Here is a 22,260-nt window from a genome sequence, read left to right as displayed (position 1 = left end):
TCTGAGGCCACCGAAGTGAAAGCCATCCGCCACTTGGCTGCGCCTAGAAATCCTGTCCATAAAATTATGAACAGAATCAGTGACAAAGGGCAGCCCTGGCGGAGCCCAACACCCACCGGGAACGAGTCCGACTTATTGCGAACCAAGCTCTTGCAATGGTTGTACAGGGATCGAATGGTCTGTAGCAATGGGCCAGACACCCCATACTCCCGCAACACCTCCCACAGGACACCCTGAGGGACACGGTCGAATGCCTTCTCCAAGTCCACAAAACACATGTAGACTGGTTGGGCAAACTCCCATGCACCCTCAAGTATCCTTGAGAGGATAAAGAGCTCCTCTTTATCCTCCTCTGAATGGTAAGTGTTTTGCAGACCCTAAAGTTCTATAGTATGATGTCAATCCCTGGACTATCTGGGTAATATTTATTGCCATCAAAATGTTACTATACTGTTAGTAAAGGTTTTTAAATGTGTCTTCCCATTTTTAGCCTTTAACTCTTGTTAGTGAGAGCCAATCACTTGGCTTGGACACACAATATGGGGAACCAACTGAATGGTAATAAATTCTACCACAATAGTGACCTGGCCAGTGAGCAAGCCAGTAGAAAATACTCGAGAAAGATAGGCCTGGTCAGCAGGTTACCAGCACCCAAACTTTCAAAATAAAAGCCAGCAGTCTGCCTGAGAGTAAATCAATTCAAAACATTAATAGAAAATGTTAAAGTAAGCTGCCAAATATGCTTTTGTGCTTGGCAGTACACCTGGGCAGCCCTCACTAATAAAGTCTATGGGAGAGAAATCCTTCTATAACTCAACAACACATGCAAACAGAGGAACTTATTATGTAAATGCCATCAGTAGTTACCAGCTAGACAAAGGGTCGTGGATCAGTGAAGTACGTCAAGATTACCAAAGAATTGCACCAAGCAGGATGTCTCTGTAACCTGTGGACAGATGACTTGCCATGTGTGGTAATCAGTCATTTCCTTTCCTTCTGCACAGGAGTTTTCATCACTAAAGGTGACGTCGGGGTCGGCACCATTGTGGGATCTGCCGTCTTCAACATCCTCTGCATCATCGGAGTGTGCGGGATATTCGCTGTGCAGGTACAGAATTAACCGCTGATTTTTAGCCGGTGCAGTACACACACTCTGTGACTTGTTTGTTTAGGCCACAGTTTAGATTAAAAACCATGGATGGAAACCTTTTCTGCCTGAATCAGAAAAGGATACGTGTCCTGTTCACTGCTGTAATCCCACTAGGAAAAGAGAAACATACTTGAAAGATTTTTTTTCTTATTTAGATTACATGTTACGTAAAATGCCAAACAGATGCACACACACACACAAAGAGCTTGGCTTATGTTATTAGTGCATGGCAGTGAGAACCTTGTGGGATGTGTTACCCAGTAGAACAAAAGAAGGTGTAGCTGAGCTCCTGTAAGTTGTAGAATTGTCTCAGTCCTCTTGTCTCTCTGTCTTTTCTTCCAGACGATCCGTCTCTCCCGCTGGCCTCTGCTCAGAGACTCAGTCTACTACACCTTATCGATCTCTGCTCTTATAGTGGTAAGAAGCACCTTAAGGTTAACATAGTAACACATCAGATACTTTAAAAGCTCCATACTGGATTTCCTCTATGGAGAAATATTCTAGTTACTCTGATTGTTTCTTTTTTTTTCTTTCCATCTGAAATTATGCCTTCATGTCTTAGATATACTGGTTCTCAGATTTTCACCTCTCTCTTATTACAGTTCATATATGATGAAAAGGTAGTTTGGTAAGTTACACGTTGATTAACTTTGCACACACCTGGCACTTACACTGTACAGTGACACACATGATGAATGCATCCGAACTGTCTTTTCCAGGTGGGAAGCTCTCACGCTGATCCTGATGTATTTTGTCTACATTTTGATCATGAAGTAAGTTCAGTTCATCCACTTTGAGGCTTAAAAATGAACAATGAACTTTTGCTCTGTGCCGGAGTGTAATGTACCCCAACAGTAACAGTTACTAAAATAAGTATTGATACATGTAAGATATCCCTGGGATTAAAATGTCTATTTAAACAGATGAATAACAAACAAATAATAATAATAATAATAATAAATATCTTTTCTTTTGGCAAATTTAGCAGATATATGGATAAATATTAAGTAACACAACAACAATGTGGATATTATCTAGAAAAGAACGTCATGCTCTGTTTCAAATGGATTGTAGTATTTCATTGAAAACAGTGGAAGTTTACTGAATATCAATATTACAAGCAAAAAATACAAAATGTTTTAAATTCTTGCATATTAATGAGTTTAATATAAGACCCGTGATCGGTGTCATTTATTACGCTGCGATATGCAAACTCATCCCATGTGTAACATAATTTATCCTTATGTCTGCAGCAGTATTATATGAATGGGATATATAGAAATGATACATTTCTTTATGTGGGCTGTGCCACACAGCAGCTTATAGAACTTGACAGATCATTTTTGAATATGATCAACCTATCTCTATTGGGAGGCTATCTGCCGTAAAGAGCAATGACTTGACCCAGCTGTACCAAGCAAAGTGTGGTTTTAACCCGACTTCTGTTCCAGACTGAATTCCTACATTGTCCGTTTCCTGGGGAGGAGGAAGAAGAACTCGACCACTTTGAGAAACGGTGCAGCAAATAACACAGAACTGGACGATGGCTGTGATGCTACTGCTGTTCTTTTAAAGAAAGGTACATTTTTATTGAGACTTTGTACGTGTAATGTGGAACTTCTGATCGAGCTAATGTCTCTGCTTCCTGCTCTTTGCAGTCGTAATGCTAAGGAAAATCTTACTGGTTTATTTCAATAGTATAGCTCGTATTCCATGTATGTGCCCCACAGCAAACCACCACAGGAAGACATCTGTGTTAATGGTAGACGAGCTGCTGTCAGCGTACCCCCACCAGTTGTCCTTCTCCGAGGCCGGCATGAGGATCATGATCACCAGCCACTTCTCCCCCAGAACTCGTCTCACCATGGCCTCACGAATGCTCATCACTGAGGTAACGGCACACGCAGGTGCACCTCAGCCACACTTTTGATTGAAAAAAAGAGGGGAAAAAAGAGATTGCTGACATTTCCAATTTGAAGCAGACTGCGTTGTGTTTTTCTCCAAGGGGAAAGCGTTTCAGACAGCCTCTTTAGCAAAGTAATCTGGAGCTGTACACAGTCCCTGGCCTACAAATCAGCTCCACCATTGAGGATTCTAGGCATGGCCTGCTATGCTACATTTACAAAGGGCTGTTCAGGACGTGATGGGCAAGCTTGGAACAGAAAGAATCACATGGCATCTTATTTGCCATAGTAGTTGAAGAGTTTGTATTGTCTGTGATTTGGTTTTCATTGCAGCTCTCCGTGTGCGCATTAATCAGTCAGAATGTTTTTCTCTGTCTGCACAGAGAGTTTCATTGCCTGTCAAGCTGTTGCATTGTGAACATATTTGCATAAGGTTGTCTGGTTGTCTGTGATAATGACAGACAGACAACCATGGGGGGGTACCAGTGAGATAATTACAAAAAGACAGCTTGATTTGCAGTTGTTTTGTGTCACTTTCAGTCTGTGATATAGACTGTACATAAAAAGATGGATGCAGCTTCTAGGTCTGAAAAGTCAAGCCAGTGCAGACGTGCTGTAAACCTGCATTCTTTCAAATGGCCAACAGAGGGCAGCTCTTCGGATTGCTAAATTAGCTGTACTGTATTATGTTGAAAACAGCCATCAGCTCCTTTGCATCTATGATCTTTATAATTCAATAAACAGTTCCCTCATGACTTTAAGATCAAAGTTTTGAGACAAATTCAGTTGTTTTGTTTTCTGTTTCTTTTAAATTAAGTTCTTTTAATAGAGTCAGAAATTATGATAAAACAGGCAGTGGTTTAGAGCAGGCCTACCTCATGTTATGTCCAGTCTCACCACACAAAGATTGGGGCACAAATTGCTCCGCTTGGGCCTTCACAAGACCTCTTTAACAAAGGCATCCATCAGTATATACACTCTATGACCCGAGATGCTTAAGTGTGTGGGCCTTCTTATCATCTGTGTCCAGGGTCCCCTTCTCTTTTAAAAGCCGCTTTGAATATCAGTCTCTGTTTTTAAAACAGCCTTGTCTCTTCAGTCAAATATTTTGAATTATACGCAGTTTTTTCCACGAAATTATCAGTAGGTGTAGGTGCTGGTGAATTTATCAAATGACATGTTTGACAGTCAATACTTACCACACTGAGGATCTGTGCAAATCCTGCCTCGCATCAGACCGCTGTGACACCTGACGGCCCCCACTGTGGTGCCCCTACATCTGTTGCTTTAAGAAAAAGTAGAACCATAGCTTATAGACTGGGGTATAAACACGCAATATATGTTGTGTATTAAACTGAAAAGAGTAATGGATAGAATTAAACAATATCACCCAAAGATAGTCTTTATTCAAGAAACACACTTACTCGCGAGTGAAATTGCCCAGATAAGGAGGAGATGGTCAGGTCAGGCTTTCTTTAGCCACTTCTCAACACATGCTAGAGGAGTGGCAACACTCATTCATAAATCACTGCCCATGTGTATTAAAAAAAACCATCTTGGACCCTGCAGGGTGATTCATTATCCTACAATGCTGAACCAAGACTTAATATTAGTTAATTTATATGGCCCCAATATCGACGACTCCAGCTTTTATAACAATCTATTCCTCTCTATTGCAGCCCTCCACGGTGAGATAATTGTTGGGGGGACTTTAATTGTACCCTAGAGCCTAAGCTTGATAGATCATCAGGTTTAGACTCTTCCCATCCAAAATCTAGACAAGCCATACAACACTTTATGTCTGAATTGAATCTTAAAGATATATGGAGATTAAAAAATCCAACAGGGAGAGAATACTCTTGCTATTCAGCCAGTCATAATAGTCGCAGTCGCATAGATTATTTTATTATTTCAAACTCTCTTATCTCCAGGATTAACAGCTTTTCATATAAAAGTGTGCTTATATCTGATCACTCATTAACCACGCTTAACTTCTCAGGTACAACAGCTTTTAAACGTAATCCTATTTGGCGTTTAAAACCACACTGGCTGCACAATCAAAAATTCTTGGAATACGTAGGCAAAAATATTGATGACTATTTTTACTTTAATAAATCCGAAACTACAGCCTCAGTAAGATGGGAAGCCTTTAAGGTTTTTATTCGTGGGCAGATGATAAGCTACACTAAAAACAAAGCAGATAATAATTATTCTGAGATGTTGGACCTTGAAGGTCAAATAAAAGAAGTGGAACTTGAGATAAACCTAAATGACTCTAAAGAAAAACAACGAATATAATATTTTCTGTGGAATCTTAAAGTAGGTGAATGTTAACAACTACAGTACAGTCTTAAGCTCTCTAGTAGAGGAGTCTGGCCCTCACAATATTATACTGCTGCAGGAAAGACTGAGATTTGTTTTGTGCAAATGCACAGGAGCTCATGTTCACTCACAATGTGATTATCTTCTCAGGGCTGCAGTTTATATAACAAATTATTGTTTTACTTTTACTTTTGTCAGCAAAAGAACAAAACAGGCCCAGAGAGGCTGCAAGCAAGAAAGTCAGAGACAGAGCAGGAGAACCGTGAACATCAGCTTAACCTCCCCGCTGTCAAGTGTCAACACCACTTAGACATCCACTGTTGTTTTCACATTCATTCTGATACGAGTTAAAATAAAGTACATTTATATAGGATGAGTTCACAACAGTCATTTAACCTTGCATCAGATCTGACCAGTCTCCCTTCTGTGTTTGTGTGTTTGTGAATGTGCTTCTTGTGTTTGCGGCGGCGACGTATAGAGGCAGCGTCTAATCAACACGCGGACTTTGACTAACGGTGACTCTGAGGTTCCCGTGAAGGGAGGGAGCAGGTGGGGCATAGAAAATGGGCTGTCTGGAGCCGAAAGGGGCGTCGGCGTTCGGCGCGATGACAGAGAGGCCGGCAATGAGACGGATAACGAGGACAACGAGAACAATGAGAATGATGAAGAGGAAGAAGAGGAGGAAGGAGAGGGACCTTACGTACCATTCCAATGCCCAGGTAAACCTTTAGATGACTCTTGTTTTTAAGAGTGATGTATTTTTCAATCAAACCACAGCGAGCGGTCGCAGACTTGGTCCCCATCTTTGAAGAAACCATTTCAAACTCAACAAGGATGCAACTTTATTGCACCCAGTTTCAATCATTTTGGTCGTCCCGCGGTCCCTAACCACTGTTTTCTCTAACACGACTAGAAGCATGGATCAGCAGACCTCTTTGCAAATGTTTAGTTTTATTTCTTGAGAATTGTTAATTACTTTCAGAGAAAACAGGTTTTGGTGCAGGGACAATTGAAAGAAACCTGCTATAATATTTATGCTAAGCTAGGCTAAGTTTCATACTTTCATACTAAAACACTTTTTCTCATAATCTGTTTACTTGTTGTTAAAATAAAAAGTCATGCAAAAAGTTGTATCCCAGTTAACTTCTAATTTTATTTAAGTTGACTTAAGTTTCCACCTCCAGGCTTGATTTATTTAAAACGATGAACAAAAAGAGTGAAGCACAAAAGCGTAATCATGAAAAGTAGACCAACGTAAGAAGTGACGGGATAATTTTACTGACAAACTCAATCATGTTCAGAGAGGGATGCGATTCATTTGATTAAAATAACGTTATCCCATTTAAACAAAAGAGGAGAACAGAAAAAACATCACTCTGCTTGTTAATTATCGTTCAGCGTCCTTCCTCTGTAAGAATCTGTTGTTAATCAGGTGCCAACGAGTAGTCTAAATCAAGTTAAAATTTATGAATTCATTCTGATTTTAAATTTCACACACAGGTGAACTTATGCCTTCATTCTTGTGTGCTTTCATATTGGACTATAATCAGATCTTTAGCCAGTGATAGATCGGAGTTTAAAAACATGCGTTCGTTGGACAGTAAATTATTCCTCCTGCTAGAAAGCAATGTCGGTTTTAAACACTTGTCTTTTCTGTCTTTTCTATCATTCTTCTCTCTGCTCGTGTGTCAGTCTCGACCCAGTCTAAATGCTGTATCTCGCTCTGTGTGTCTGCAGCGGGTGGGTTTAATAAACTGAAGTGGCTGCTGGCTTGGCCTCTGGCCCTGCTGCTATTCTTCACCATCCCCAACTCCTCCACACCTCGCTGGGAGAACTGGTTCATGCTGTCTTTTGTTGCCTCCACACTTTGGATCGCCGGCTTCTCCTACATCATGGTCTGGATGGTAAGTGACGATGGGGGAAAAGCAGACTTGTACTGAAAAGCAACATGAAGCTGAAAACAAAAATGCAATGCAATTAATAATGGTTCAGTGGCATATAATAACGATAATGTATACTTCATTGATCCCCGTGGGGAAATCCCTCTCTCCATTTAACCCATTCACTCAGTGAAGCAGTGGGCAGCCATTGGGCACCTGGGGAGCAGTGTGTAGGGACAGTACCTTGCTCGGGGGTACCTCAGGGTAGCTGTTCAGTGGATTCGAACCCCCAATCTTCTGATCATGGGGCCACCACTCTACCTACGGAGCTGTCCATGATGCTGTTCTTTGTGAGGCATTTGTTGCTTCTGTATATGAAGCTCCTGCTACAGTATAAAAATCAACCAAGCAGATTGGTTGTTGAAGCATTTCAGCTTAAGCATAGAAAAAGGCGCTTGTATACAACATGTGCTATATGAGAACCAATCCATTTACCTTGGCCTACAGCAACACTGTGACGAATTTTGGAGTGATTTTTGACCAGAATTATTAAACAAATATGATTAAACCAATATGTAGGACTGCTTTGCATTTGGGTAATATCTCTACAATTAGAGACATTCTGTCTCCGAGTAATGCTAAAAACCAGTTGCATGAATTTATTACTTCTACGCTGGACTATTGTAATTCATTGATGATCCAGAAGGTTCACCTACAAAGTCTTTAATGATCAGACCCAGTATACCGTTGGGTCTTAGACTGGAGGCTTACTGCCCTTTTTCTGTGGAACCATCTCCCAGTTTGTATTTTGGCCACAGACACTCACTCTGTACTGATTCAGTTGAGTTAAATTTATTTTTTATGGAACCAAATCACAACAGCAGTCACCCCAAGGTGCTTTATATTCTGAGGTAAAGGGCCCACAATAATCCAGAAAAAACACCCAAAAACCAGAAGTCTTTGTGAATGTGCTAAAAATAGCAGACTATGAAAAGCCATGGCAGCGAATAAGCTAAAGTGAATATCCATTCATCCGCAGGACTTAAAGTAAAGATAAATTACGTTTTCTATCAAATGTATAAGGACTTATAATTCCAAGAAGCAGAATAAATACGTTTTAATCTTTAGGCAGTTTATGAATTGTGTTTTTTTAATCAGTGGAAGGTGACATGACTGGAGTATATGCATGTAATGTGAAACTGTGCCCTTTTAAAACATGTTGGCTCATTATGCTGCTGACAGCTATTGTTGTAAATAGATACTTTATAATTGTATAAATAAAAATGAAAGGTGGTCAGAAACATGAAAATCAAATATATAAATAAATGAATGGATGAATAATTCCCTGTGAATCCACTGAATAGTACAGAGAATAATTTAACACTATAGTGAATCGAACATGTTCCCTATTTTGACCTAACTACTAACTGCAAGAATGCATTTAGCAGAACATTAGCTTGAAATCTTTTAGCTTTACAGTTGTTTTGGGGGTTTTCGAGCTATGTGAAATATTGATATGCTAAACATGATTCAGCAATTTTAGTCTGACATTCAACTTAAAAAAGCTGTTATTAGATTAACCAACTGTGGTAAAGTATTGAATTCGTTAGCAGCTAGTTAGCTCGTTGTTTTGTTTTTGTTAGGTTTTTATTCTGTCTAGATGCTAGGACGCTCCGTTTACACAGGATTTATTTGTTTTGGGGAAGTGAGGTGATTTCAATATGATCCACTCCCAGTTTAACTGAGTTAAGAGTGTAAAAGTCATTTTCTGTGCAGAGCTACGCCAATCGAGCTCATTAATGTGCTCAGTTGTCAGCCACAGGTAGTTATTGCAGTCTACTTTCCAAGTTTAAAAAGTCTGTCTGGAACAATTAGATAAATTCTGGAAACACGGGGTTAATCTAATCCTAATGGGGTTTGAAAAGCTCTTTAGAGCTACAGAATCACGTAATAAGTGTGAGAGCTCTTCAAAAAATTCTTCATTATTCATGTAAGAAAATTGGTAAGTGCATGTGTCATTCCTGGTTTATCTTTAAGTTAAAAAAGAACATTTTAACATTTTGGTTTTGGGTTCTAGTCTTTCTTTCCATTTTTCTGTCAGCACTCTTGATTGTTAAAAATACAACCAGTGATAGTGTGTCTTTGTCTTTGTGTGTCAGGTAACAGTGATAGGCTTCACACTCGGTATTCCAGACGTCATCATGGGTATCACATTCTTGGCAGCTGGCACCAGCGTCCCCGACTGCATGGCCAGTCTTATAGTGGCACGACAAGGTAATCAAACACAAACACGCAAAATGACAGGTTACCAAGCTGTCATTTAAAATGCACACACAGAGCAAACAGCAGAATCAAAGTGAAGCCGCTATCAAAGAGCTGGAGAGGGGACTAGATGACAGAGATGGAGAGGGGAGGTAAAGATCCTGGCCTGTCATCTTTTTCCCTGTGATGACAAGAGAGCGGGAAGACAGGCCGCCAGATCCTTTCCTCTGTCCTTTCATCTGTGTTTATTCTTGCTCCTGTCATCAAATATTTAAACAGCTCTGTCTGTGTGTATGTAGGGGGCTCACCAGGAGAGACACTCGCCACCGTTTAGTCGTCCATCCTCCACTGTGTAGCTGCTGTCGCCTTCATCGCTTTGACATTTTTTTGGAAAGTCATTTGGACAGATAGCTGTACTGAATGCCGCCCGTGTCCACCTACGTCAGACCAACCTGCTTCCTGTCTGCTCTTTTCCCACTCTCTTTACCTTTCACGCTGTCTGCCTGATCTCTTTGATTTCTGTTTTTGCTGATTCACAACTCCGTCTACGTCTGTGTGTTCAGGAATGGGTGACATGGCGGTGTCCAACTCCATTGGCAGTAACGTGTTCGACATCCTGGTAGGGCTCGGTCTTCCCTGGGCTCTAAAGACCTTGGCTATCAACTATGGCTCTGATGTAAGTAGCACAAAGCTCATCGACCCTTTAATTATGGTCGTGCACAGAGCTTTGCAGACTTTCATCAGAAAGTTGTCGTTTTTTTACTTTCAACTGAGCATTTCATCAACAATATGTGGAACAAACAGCCTGTGTGCTGCTCATTTTGTACTGTTGTTGGTCCTTGAGAGAGTCAAAATGAATCTTTATAATGAAGTGAATTTGTCTCTCCTTCTCGTGCTGCTTATTTGATCTTTTGGGGAGTTTGCATGTTTCTCCTCAATGCTGTAAACTTTGTTGTTCTGGACCAATCAGAATACTACCTGTGCATGGTAGTGGCGTTTAATGTAATGTACTGGCATAATGAGTGAAAAAAGGGAAGTGGAGCATAACTGATGTTTCTGATTCAGCCCTAAGTATAAACTTTATCCAAAAGGAAAGTTGAAGCCTAGTTTCAAAAGTAGAGTGTCTTTCTCTAATCCAAAATGGATGATAGGTCTGGGTGAATGCATCTGAAATTGAAACCTTCATGCAGGATTTCAAGTCACTGAAGAGAGCGTCAACATGAACCAGTAGCAGCACCTCTCTCTCAGAGACAAGGATAGATGCCGCAGAAGAAGACAGCTGTAATATGACAAAAGGTTTTCTGTTATGGTGGACTCCCACATAATGAGTGGCATTTTTCCAACAAGTTTATTGCTACTGCTAACATCTCTGCTACATTCCCAGTAGTGCAGTGGAGGGAAATTATGTTTCAGTAGGATTCAAAACTGAAACTGAAAATCTTACCTATTTGCTGCAAAGGAAGATATGCCGTGCAGTAGCTTGTGTCCATCAGATAGTAAAACTCAGCTGATGTATAAATATCAGCTAAGACATGATAGAACAACACATGCAAACATGATCTACAACAATTTGAAAGACAGCATATGCAATAGCTTGGAAAAATCATTTATAAAGCACATTTACAGGTATTGATGGTCTTTAAGTGATGACCTGATGTTTCATCACTGCTTCCGGGTCGAAACTAGTCTGTGTTTATTAAGCCTGTTGTGTTTTTGACATGCTTTGTATCTTGTTCTATTTAATCTGAACAAGCCTCTAAAAAAGTCAGTGATCACTGTCGACCTCTCCCTGTTTGTGTTACCACTGTTCATTATATAGCTCAGTTTTTAAAACCTTATGATGTAACTACAGCCCAAGCAGCAGTATATTAATGACTAACCAAAAACAGAATTATAGGTCTGTGTACAAATTTGATATGAGGTGAGCAAGTACATTGTAGTTGTCTTATGTATTATTACTGCTTATTTTATTAATGATGCCAAAAAACAAACCTGGGATTAATAAAGTGAATCAAATGATAAAGCTACTTCTAAGAACCTATGTTTATCACTGCTGCTGGAAATCAGAGACATTAAACATTGCTTAAAATCTTTCGACCCTCCTGATCCCCATGCAGAGGTCTACAGAGTAGAGAAAACCTGGGGTTAACCCTGAAGTGACTTGGATAAGTCCTTCTTAGTACAGGCAACCAGTTCATGGTACACGGCTAAAACAGACTCTGGCTCAGACTGATGGATCTATGGTAAATGTTAAGTAGATCTGCTCTAACTGAGCAGTCGGAGTGCTTTGTACTACAAGCCTCATTCACCCGATTACACACACGTTCAAACAAAGCACTTTTTTTCATGCCTAAATGCTTCTGATCAGTAGATGAGGTTCTACCCCCTGAGCCACCTCACAGTCAGAGAGAGAGCTTTATCGTTTTGTGTTATTGTATCGAGTTCGTTCCTGAGATTTTTGTGGAAGACAAAACTGTGTGAACGGGTGGATGACTGGATGTGTAAAGCGCTAAACAAATACAGGCCATTTACCATTACAACCTTAAATAGAAAGTTAATGCTGTAAACTAGCATCTTATTAACCTGCACTACTGTTACTGTTACACATAAGAGCTGATACAGACTACAGGAAAATGTAAATCCTTAAAGCACATTTTCTTATTTATCTCATATCTGCGTCCATATGTCTGCTACTTAATCACAACAGGCTTCAGTAATTAAGTGCAGCGTAGAACCCAACAGTGAGGCTATTTAAATAAAAAGCCCATTTAGATTCTGATTATAATTTTGATTATGAGCCATAATGTTTACCAGACTCATTATAAGCTATGGCACTGTGAGACCAGGTCACACTGATATCAGCCTTGTTTCAACAGAAACATATTTTATTCACAGTGTTGCAGAGAAATACTACTTTACCCACAATCCTAAACTGAAACAGCAACATCACTGATTGGTGGAGGCTGGAACGAAGCCCTGTACGATTGTGATAATTAGACTAAACTTTAATACAGATCCATAACGCAAACTACTACAATGGTGCCTTTTTGTTTTCCTTCATTTTTTGAACCAGAACAAATCTTGATTCAGCTCATAGCTACGTGACTTATTTGAATCCTTAAAATGCTTTCTATAGGACATTCACTTCTAGAACTGTAGCCCTTAGGTTTTAGGATCTGTTGCTAAAGTCTAGAGTCCAAGTCCCCTCATAGTGACCAACAATGTGTTTAAGGATCTCCACACAGGAGGGGACTAGCAGTGACGTGCAGAGATCACAGAAAGTCAGGGAGAAGGTTCCAACTTGAACTTTACTTTTAAGGACATGCTGTATTTGCTGGACACACTTTATATGGACAAAGCTGCACCTAATCTTTAATAGCCTGTGGTCTACAAAAGTGATATAACCATGCAGTCTGCCTTTCCAAACATTTGTGAAACAATGTCTCTAAAGAGTTCACTGAATATGATTTGAATCAGTTTGTAAAATTATTCAATGTGGGAGACCAGGTAACTTCACAGATACATAGTGTGCAAAAGTCAGTGCTCTGTTGTCTTAACAATTCCAGAAATCTCCTCTGGCATCAACATCACATAAAACCTGTGCACCAGGAGCTTCATGCCTGAGCAGGTCCTGTAGGTGTGATGTGTAGGTAGTCCAGTACATGATGGTTGACAGGATTATCAACACATTAAAGGGTCCCTGGGCATCCAGGACCTGGAATGGCTGCTATTAACCAGCCTTTAGCTACAAAACTGTGATTACCAAACTGCTTCCTGTGTGGACTCCCTTTAGGTTGATGATCGTTGCATTAATAATGTCTCACCTGTTCTCTTGCAGATCAAATTAAACAGCAAAGGACTCATCTTCTCTGTGGGGCTCCTGCTGGCATCTGTGTTTATGACAGTGAGTTTTTGAATGGACAGTTTCTGTTTCTTTCTTTCTCATAGCACAGTTTTCATGAGCTTTCCTCCTCTCCTCTGCTGTAGGTCCTGGGAGTTCACCTAAACAACTGGACGCTGAACAAACGTCTGGGTTTCATGTGTCTCATCCTCTACTCCATCTTCGTGTGTTTCTCCTGCCTCATCGAGTACAACATCTTCACCTTTGTCAACCTGCCGACCTGCCGGGATGACTGAGACACGCACGCATACACAACACACTCACTGTGCACACACTTACACAAACAAGTGGTGTTTGCAAGGAATTCAAAAAGAAATATTAAATAGATAGCTGGTGGCAACAAGTGGAAGATCTTATTGGAGACCAAAGAATTAATTGCAAATACTATTTGGCACAGGTCTGACTCACACTGATTTTTCTGTGGCTTGTTTTTTTGCCATATGGAGCTGCTCTGGTGTTTAGCCCACACCAGACCAGAGAGTGGGACTGATTCCAGGAGTAGAGATGGAAGCAACCAACGGACAGCACAGAGGATGATAACCTCGCACGCGCACACACACACACACACACACACACACACACACACAGAAATTATTCTACTACTGCTCACTCCTGACATGAGGACCTTTTATTTTGAAACTCCCTGTGTTAGGTGTGATGTTTCCTAGCTGCTAACCTTTCCTGAGAGGAAAGGCGGGTCTTTTAGATCTACTAGTTGAAAGTAATAAGTAATAAAAAAAAAAGCAATGATGTAAAGCGATGGGAAGTTTAGACAGAGTTAGGGCCACGAGTCTTCATTATTCGTTACAGTGTTTACTTGGGACTTTTTGTTATTTCCATCTTACGCTCGCATTTACAGTTTTTCTTTTAAGACATGCACCTACAAGTCTCCACTTCAGCAGGAACAGGGCATTATCCCGTCACCTTTTTATAAATTAACTCACGGCCGTAGCTGTCACGTTTCATATTGATTTCCTTTCTATAAATAGCTCACCTCTGTAAATAACCCCCAGATGTCCTATTTATTATTTATTCCTGTCATACGCACAGTTCTTCTCTGGAGGTCACAAGAGCACCTGGGCAGGTTTTTGTTTGTGCAGCCGGGGATCCAGGTCGATGATCACAATCACAAGCACAATTTTTGTGAGGGCATTTTGCAAAATTCCGTTTGATCTGGATGAGTAGTTCTACGTGTGGACGGGACATGCGGAGCTCAAACTTGCACTGAAGAGCGGGAGAGCAAGGTGTTTACCCGCTGAAGCACGCTGATTATGAGGAGAGGATCCTTGTAAAATGAAGCAGGTTTGTGTGGAGTGGGTTCGAGAAGCAGATGTATTTATGTCTTTCGTGAGTGGGGAGCTGCTGCTTGTTCTCCTCTCAGAGACACTGACCAAATAGACTCAAAACAGTGGTGGCATTATTCAAAACCACACCTGGACCAGGTGTTTGCTCTGTGCTGGAAGGATGGATGGATGTCCTGCTTTACTTCTCTGAGGGTGAGCAATGTAACTGGTAGTAAAGTAGGACTTTTTACCCCAACTCTTTAAGGTTGGGAGGAGTTTCCACTATATTTTTCTCCAGGAGTTCTTTGTATTTTGTAATGCCTAATGTCTAGATTTGTCCAGATTTGGTAGGTTTGTGGCACATAAATATTCCTACTAGTTTTTAGAGCATGTACAGTGTGGTTTGTGAAACCCTCCGGGGAATTTTTTATTCCACTAAGGGGCCAGTAAAGTTTAATTATTCTTGAAAGACTTCCACCAACACTGAAGTGAACGCTTGTCAGTCAGGGTTGATTCTTCTCACACAGTTTTCATCAAAATGTCAGCTTTTCCTCAGACAGGTGCATTTCAAATGTCAAGTGCTCCATGCTCTTTTTTTCTCACTGAGGGAAGAGTATTGCTAAAAGAAAAAGATCTATTGTTTCAGGTACTTTGTTAATTTATTGATCAGAAATATCAAATATCTAAAATAGGAAATGCTGTCTTTCGAATGTATAAATATTTCATATATCACAGATATTTATTTATGTCATAGAAACAGACAGTACAGCGCAACCATAACCGGAAAACAGGGTCTAAATCTTATGTAATGCAATAACTTTGAGATTACCGATATGTAAATATGGCGCTTTGCTGATAAAACATGACTTTATAGTTGAGTTTAAAAAGGCGCATTCAAATCATAAATGTCTGTTAATATTGTTGTTAGACTGCTCAAACTATCCAAACACAACACAAGTTCAAATCATGAAGAGGAACTGTGAGAATGTCTGCCTGACGGGAGACCTAAACACAGTCTGAGGTGATCATTATTATACATATATCAGGGTATAACTGTTAATCCACCTCAAACTTTTCCTCCAGAGTTTCCCTGAAAGAGCTCAATGAGGTGCTAATTACAAACCAAATAACTGGATGACTTTTGTTGTGTCAATAACAGCTCCTGAGGAATGTCTACAAAGCCCACTTCTTCCCGAAAAAAAGCTAAACGTTTAAATTTTATTTGTCACGTGCACAGAAATGCTTGTGTCCAAGCTGCAGACTGGCTGCACTATTCCTGGGCTTGGTTTTAGCATCGTGGGGGTCTAGGCAGGACCCTTAACTGGATATTGAGTGGGAATCAAACTTGTGACTCCTGCACCAAAGGTGTGTAGCTTTACCACTACACTATCCAGCTGCTGGGATGAACAAATAGACAAATTATCTAGGCATAAAAAATGAGAAAGAAAAATTAGTTGTTTTTTTTTTAAATATCCAAATCTCAAGCGTCTGATTACTGTGGAGGTTAAACACATCAGTATGAGCTAAATCAAGAAATGGATCGAAATGTCTCGTAGCATTCCCCTCTCTGAGGTACACGTGGTTTTCCTCTGTGTCATCCTGTCCGTTACCAACACCTTTCTAATCCAAGGCATCAGTTTTGGCCATCTTATTTATTTCAAAATATATTGTGCACTTTACTATCAAACAATTTATGCTACAGATTATTTGGTTCAAACGTCATGTGCTGCTATTAACTGCATGTATCTACAGTGTAAAACATGAGGTACTTTGAAACTAACCAAAACGCGCTCTCATTATAAAACGACACATCTTGTAGAGGAGATTTCTAAATAATTTGTGATATTCACATGAGTGATATATTGCTGATGTACATATGTATATAAATAGGTGTAAATGTATTTATATATTTTTTGTCTCAATCTGTATATCTGTTGAATATATTTTCATAGTTCCTAGGTCTCCTCTGTAATCCCCTTTGTTTTGACGTGTTTCTTGTCCTTTGTTTACTCGCATGGAGATACTTCGATATAATAAATTATTTATGGTAAATCTTAATGTACTTTGGGATCAGAGTCTAAAGCATTTTTAGATGGCACTGGAGTTAGTTTGTACTGGAAATCCTAGATGACTGCATGCTGTGGCTAGCACAGGATGTAAGAGATAGTGAGTGAGAGTGTATGCAGATGATATCTTTCTGTGCATATCTAAGCTTTACCTCTTCCTACGCAGAAACTTTTCAAAAGAAATTGTTTACTTTGTGTTTAGATGTCTCAAATGTAATTTTAGAGATCATTTTGCTACCTGAGCATTAATAAAGTTGTCATTGCTTAAGGTGACACGATCGCTTGTGCTCTACTTTTGACTGGTCTGCAGTATTATTCTATAGAAAATCTATACATTCAAACAAGTTATTTCTGATAATTCGGTATGTTGTATGCATTTACCGCATTGAATATAGGTGCACAGTCAGTGTGGTTTTTCACTTGAAGCTGAAAAAGAAATAATGCAACTAGAAACATAAACCAGCCTTTTAGCAACAACCAACCAATCCAGTGACATCACCTTCTGTTTCGGCACAAGATGGCAGAACTTTAACACTCTCTAATGCTAAATGTAGGAAATAAGTATTTAAATTGTGTCTTTATTACTGTGCTCACAGAAAAGGAGTCGCAGAGTGCTTTATAGAAGTCTGAAGCCTAGGTCACCCATGGAACGCTATCTGGGTCTGGTTCTATACAGACTCAGACCTACTGTTAGATTTTGACAGACAGTTATTTTATTTACACCGTGACCTCTGACACAAAGGCCATTTTTCTTTCATATTTACGGTGGTCCCTATGTGCACACTGGAAACACAGACCAGTCACATGCATCATAACCCCTCCCAATGATGCTAGCCAGCCAATCAAGTCATTACTTCAGAATGATGTTGAAAATGTGTATGTGTGCCAAGTCTGCCAGAAGAAACATGATCATCCTTCACCTTGAAGCGCCTTCAGGGGTCTTGTAGAAAAGGCTGGCAGTGATGATCATCTATATGAAGGTGGGTTATTTTGAGCCTTTTAACTGGGATCCTCAGAGGCTTGGATAGCTGCTCCTGTGGCTCTATGATGCAAGTTGAAGAGAGAGAGAAGTTTTTGAGTGTACCTCATGGTGTCACATCCATACCATCTAAGGAGGTGGGGGCTGTGTAGGAGGACTCAGCATTTTTTAAATGCTTCTGCTGAACTGGCAGATAGCTGTCAGGATGAAGAATGCCATTTAAAGTTCAGCCTCCAGCTACTGAATGGTGCATGATAGACCTCAACAGATCAAGAGTTGGAAATCTGATGTCTGAAAATTGAGTTTCTGTAAATTAAAAAAAGAGTCAAACAGGACTTTGCACTGAGCTGTGTGGGGGGGAGGCTGGTCGTAACCTTTAGAATCTTTAAAAGTATTTTATTTAATTTTGAAAACATTTACCACCAGAGGGCGTGTTTTCACATGTGTGCTGCTGTGCGTTTTAATTCTTCTTTACCCTGACCCCATTTCCCAAAGCGTTTTCCCATCAGCCGTTGTGCGTTGCCTGGTTAAGTAAAGGTTTCATAGACTTATTGCATCATCTTGTGGTACAAATGTTTTACATTAAAATATAGCCCAGTTCTAGTTTGGTTCAGCTGATGACATTTATCCGTAACCCTGAATTGAATAATTGGAAGAGAATGGATGGCTCATAAACACAATAACAGTTAGAAGATGAAGTAGAGGGACTAGAAAGAGAGAGCAGATTCCTCCTATACTGGCTTCTCTTCATTGGTTCCTGTTAAATCCAAAATTAAACTGAAAATCCTGCTCCTCACATGCAAGTTCTTGAATATTCAGGACCCATCTTATCTTAATGACCTTATAGTATATCACCAAATTAAAGTGCTTCACTCTCACACTACAGGCTGACTTGTGGTTCCCAGAGTATTTAAAAGTGGAATGGGAGGCAGTGCCTTCAGCTTTCTTTGGAACCAGCATCCAGTTTGGGTTCAGGAGACAGACACATCTCTACTGTTAAGATTAGGCCTAAAACTTTCCTTTTTGCGTATAATTAAGGCTGGATGAGTGGACCTGGAATTCTCCCCATAGTTACAGTGCAATAGGTGTAGTCACCATTCCAAGGCAGTAACATAGTAAAAAAAAATTAAACGGTCAAATAGTCCAGGATTTTATCATTTCATCTGAAGGAGGGCTTGTTAAACTATTAGAAAAATGTATTGGTCAAACACAGGATATTATTCTATAACAATTTAGTCTAAATTCTACAAACATGATAGGTGCCACATGTTCTGCCTGTTACGTGTATTTTCTGTGGTTATACATCCTGTTTGTGTGAGGTCATTTTCATCTTCAAGTCTTCATGCAGCATCAATGAGGCACAAGCCCCCTCTGGCGGCAGGAAACTGGTATGACGGGACTCAACAGCAGAGCATTGATCAAACAAATGCACAGACAGTATTTCCATTTCCACCATTTATTGAGTGCAAAAAGAATATTTCTGACATGGATGATAAGCAGGATGTCTCCTGGATACTAAAGATATTTTGACACCATGAAGAACATTTTTAACATTGAAAAGCCATCTGTGAAAAATTCCCGCACAGAGACATATAAATACTCAAAGAATGTTAGAGGAACATGGCAGTAGGTATAAATTCAGACGCTGAAGACTTGGCCCACAGAGGTCTGCACGACAGGCTCTGTACAAGATTAATGCTACTCAGCAACACTTTCACTTCCCTGTTTCAGCTGTTACACTTCATCCTGCGTAAAACAGGACTGAACAGAGCACTGCACTTCAGTTCATTCACTGCATGAGCATCTTTTTCAGCTTTTCCAATTGTTCAAACTCAAGATGTGCTGATTGTGAAATTTTGGGCTGACGCTGATGTTTATAATTATTTGGCCTATAGCTGATTTCATATTTTCATTCCTTCATTCATTTTATTTTTACTGCTCTTTTTCTATTTTGTGCCAAGGGAAACAATAAAATCTGGAACTTAAAATGACTGTTTCAGAGTCTTTCAGCACTTCAGGCAGATAAACAATGGACACTGACACTGGTAAATGTGTATATATTTATATGCCGATTACCTGAAATCTTATAATTTAAGCATTTGGATCAACAGCACCAAAATCAACGCTACGCTGTACTGCAGGTCCTTCTCAGTACTTTCCCCTCCATCATCACGGTACCCTCTACACCTTCCTTTCAACGTGTGTGACTGTGGGACCTCAGACCAGCTTAGATGTCCACACAGTGTCTTCATACATGTTCTTACCACCCGGGTTAAAGGCCTTTGTCAGTAGTACAGAGACGGGGCAGCCGGCCGCAGGATCTGTCACATATCACTCTCATAGGAGTGGAACAATTCAGAAACTGTAACACAAACACCCACAGTGTCACGCCATGGTCGTGTCTCCCTGGACCGTGATATGAAGCTGTCAATGCCTGGTTACTATTTACAGACCATTCAGGTAACGAGTGAATCCGTTTTGTTCATAATGAGGTCGGGGTCAAGTAAAATCTTTTTCTTCTCCTCTAACGAAAACCGAGGTATGAAGGGAAACCACGGCTTTGGAGAACTGTTCCACCCCTACGGTCTGAAACGATAACCAGCAACATCTCTCAGGTCTGAAAGAGCCTCGTTCATATCACCAGGATACTGTCAGTAAATACACAAACACTGGCAACACCTGCCTTTTCTAACATTAAACACAAACTACATGCATGAGCTAAATTTTACAAAGTTAATCCTTCAGATGATCTGATCACGCTGACACATCTCATTCTACGTCAGCATCAACAATTCCCTTTAAATCCAGCAGATGGTGGGGACAACTATGGAACAAAAAAAATGACAAAACACCGTCATCAACAAAAAAAAACAGCGTCTCTTAAATTTCTGCATTCTGTTAAAGGGGAATCCCACCAATTTTTGTATCTTTTAAATCCAAGTTTGTTTAGATGTAGTGTGAAGTCATTTGAGTGAGAAAGGTGGAGGTCTGCTCACACCTCTGTAGCTGCTGCACCTAAACAATGGTGGCTAGCCAGGTCAGGTAACAGTTTGGTCCAAATGATTGGGACATCAGCTCTGTTTATATTTTATTACATTCAATTTTTTTTCATATGCTTCTTAAGAATGAGTGAATCATTGCAAACCTATATAACCTTATACCTATTATATATATTTTGTTAGTAATAATCATTATTAACAATAGCACATTTACCATGAAACCACTAGAATCTTTTCTCTTTTTTAATAAAGAAATCAGACTGTCCAGCGCATTGCATGCTGGGTTTTTAGTATTATTATTATTAATAACATTGTTTTGTTTGTTGTTGTATTAGAAGTGGCTTCATTCTCTCTTTTTTAAATGGCTTTGTGCATCAGTCACCACCAGGTGCCGCTAAATCCACACAAATCAACAATCTGAAGGATTATCTTTTTAAAATTCAAACAATAAAGTTACAGTTTACCAGCAACTGTGAGACGTAAACTTAAATGACATATATAACCTACATCTATTTGTATACTTAAAGGAACTGTCCCATGTGTCTGAGCTCAGATTCCCTCCATCAGGAGGTGGAAACAGCAACTGACAGAGCTGTTTACCACAAAGTTACCCTGATAAGAAATCCAGAGCAGGAAGACAAATAACTGGCCTGTCAGACAGAACCTTCCCCAGACTAAGAAAGGAGAAGTCCGGCTTTGCAAAGACTGGCACGCCACAGCGCTGAGCCCAGCTCATGTGTCTCCACATGTTTTTGTTTACTGGAGTTATGGGTGACACTGCGGCAGACAAAGAGCTTGTTCAGGCTTCTGCTCGCTGCTACAGTCACACAGAGATGGAGCTGCTGAGGTGGCTCGGTGGCAGGCTCAGGCCTAAGCTGACTCTGGGTTTGGGGGAGTCAGTCGACAGGTCCGTGCTGAGGTCGTTCAGGTTGGCCTTTGTGTCAGAGGTCACGGTGAGGTCGTTGAGGTTGGGCGCCACATGAAGGGGAGCAGATAGCTGGGCGGTGCTGCTACTGGCCACGCGACGGAAGACGAAGTAGAAGGGACCGGCTTGCGGGCGGCTGTGCAGCTCAGCCTTTATCTTTTGAGGGTGGGTGTCTGGGGCCAGCTGCTGGCTGTTGCCCTCCATCAACAGGAACAGGCCGTAGTTTTCGGGGTCAGACACTTTGAACTTGCGGGCGCACAGCTGGCACACCTCCTCCACGGTGGCATAAGGTTGCACCTGCAGGGTCTTGGCTGTGCAGCCGCTGTCCAGCTCCTGCAAAGCAACCCGCAGGTAGTTCTGAGGGACAGTCAGAGGAGACGGTCAGTGTTCAGAGAGCAAACATACGAAGCCTGAAGACTCAGATGTTTTTGATTGCAGTTAAACACCGAAAATCCTCCTTGCCATGTTTTCGAAGCTGAGAGGCTGTACTGGGTGGTGTTGCTTTTGAAAATACTGGTGTATAAAAATATCAAAATCAACTCTGAAGCTAAAAGACAACCTCTAAAGCAGTGCTAATCTGCCAGCGTCA

At 40.5% G+C, this 22,260-nt stretch overlaps 2 protein-coding genes across 5 annotated transcripts in view; one reads left to right on the top strand and one right to left on the bottom strand.

Annotated features, from left to right (window-relative positions):
- The window catches only part of slc24a3 (solute carrier family 24 member 3), a 125,472-nt gene extending 108,431 nt beyond the window's left edge, over window positions 1-17,041 (top strand). For all 3 annotated transcript variants that reach the window (XM_082558125.1, XM_082558126.1, XM_082558127.1), the window contains 12 exons: window positions 1,005-1,108; window positions 1,493-1,567; window positions 1,753-1,778; window positions 1,870-1,923; window positions 2,602-2,729; window positions 2,881-3,041; window positions 5,855-6,095; window positions 7,114-7,280; window positions 9,416-9,530; window positions 10,082-10,194; window positions 13,357-13,422; window positions 13,506-17,041. In XM_082558125.1, coding sequence (XP_082414251.1) covers window positions 1,005-1,108; window positions 1,493-1,567; window positions 1,753-1,778; window positions 1,870-1,923; window positions 2,602-2,729; window positions 2,881-3,041; window positions 5,855-6,095; window positions 7,114-7,280; window positions 9,416-9,530; window positions 10,082-10,194; window positions 13,357-13,422; window positions 13,506-13,655 — 1,400 coding nt within the window. In that variant the 3' untranslated portion in view covers window positions 13,656-17,041. The remainder of the gene's footprint in view (window positions 1-1,004; window positions 1,109-1,492; window positions 1,568-1,752; window positions 1,779-1,869; window positions 1,924-2,601; window positions 2,730-2,880; window positions 3,042-5,854; window positions 6,096-7,113; window positions 7,281-9,415; window positions 9,531-10,081; window positions 10,195-13,356; window positions 13,423-13,505) is intronic.
- Window positions 17,042-19,183: 2,142 nt separating this feature from the next.
- LOC309720330 (ras and Rab interactor 2-like) overlaps window positions 19,184-22,260 on the bottom strand; it is a 43,872-nt gene continuing 40,795 nt past the window's right edge. For both annotated transcript variants that reach the window (XM_082557159.1, XM_082557160.1), the window contains one exon: window positions 19,184-22,028. In XM_082557159.1, coding sequence (XP_082413285.1) covers window positions 21,570-22,028 — 459 coding nt within the window. In that variant the 3' untranslated portion in view covers window positions 19,184-21,569. The remainder of the gene's footprint in view (window positions 22,029-22,260) is intronic.

Source organism: Aulonocara stuartgranti, assembly GCF_965226115.1.
Source record: "Aulonocara stuartgranti genome assembly, chromosome: 13".
Taxonomy (NCBI): domain Eukaryota; kingdom Metazoa; phylum Chordata; class Actinopteri; order Cichliformes; family Cichlidae; genus Aulonocara; species Aulonocara stuartgranti.
The sequence above is the reverse complement of the archived record's forward strand: the minus strand, read 5'-3'. Positions and strand labels throughout refer to the sequence as shown.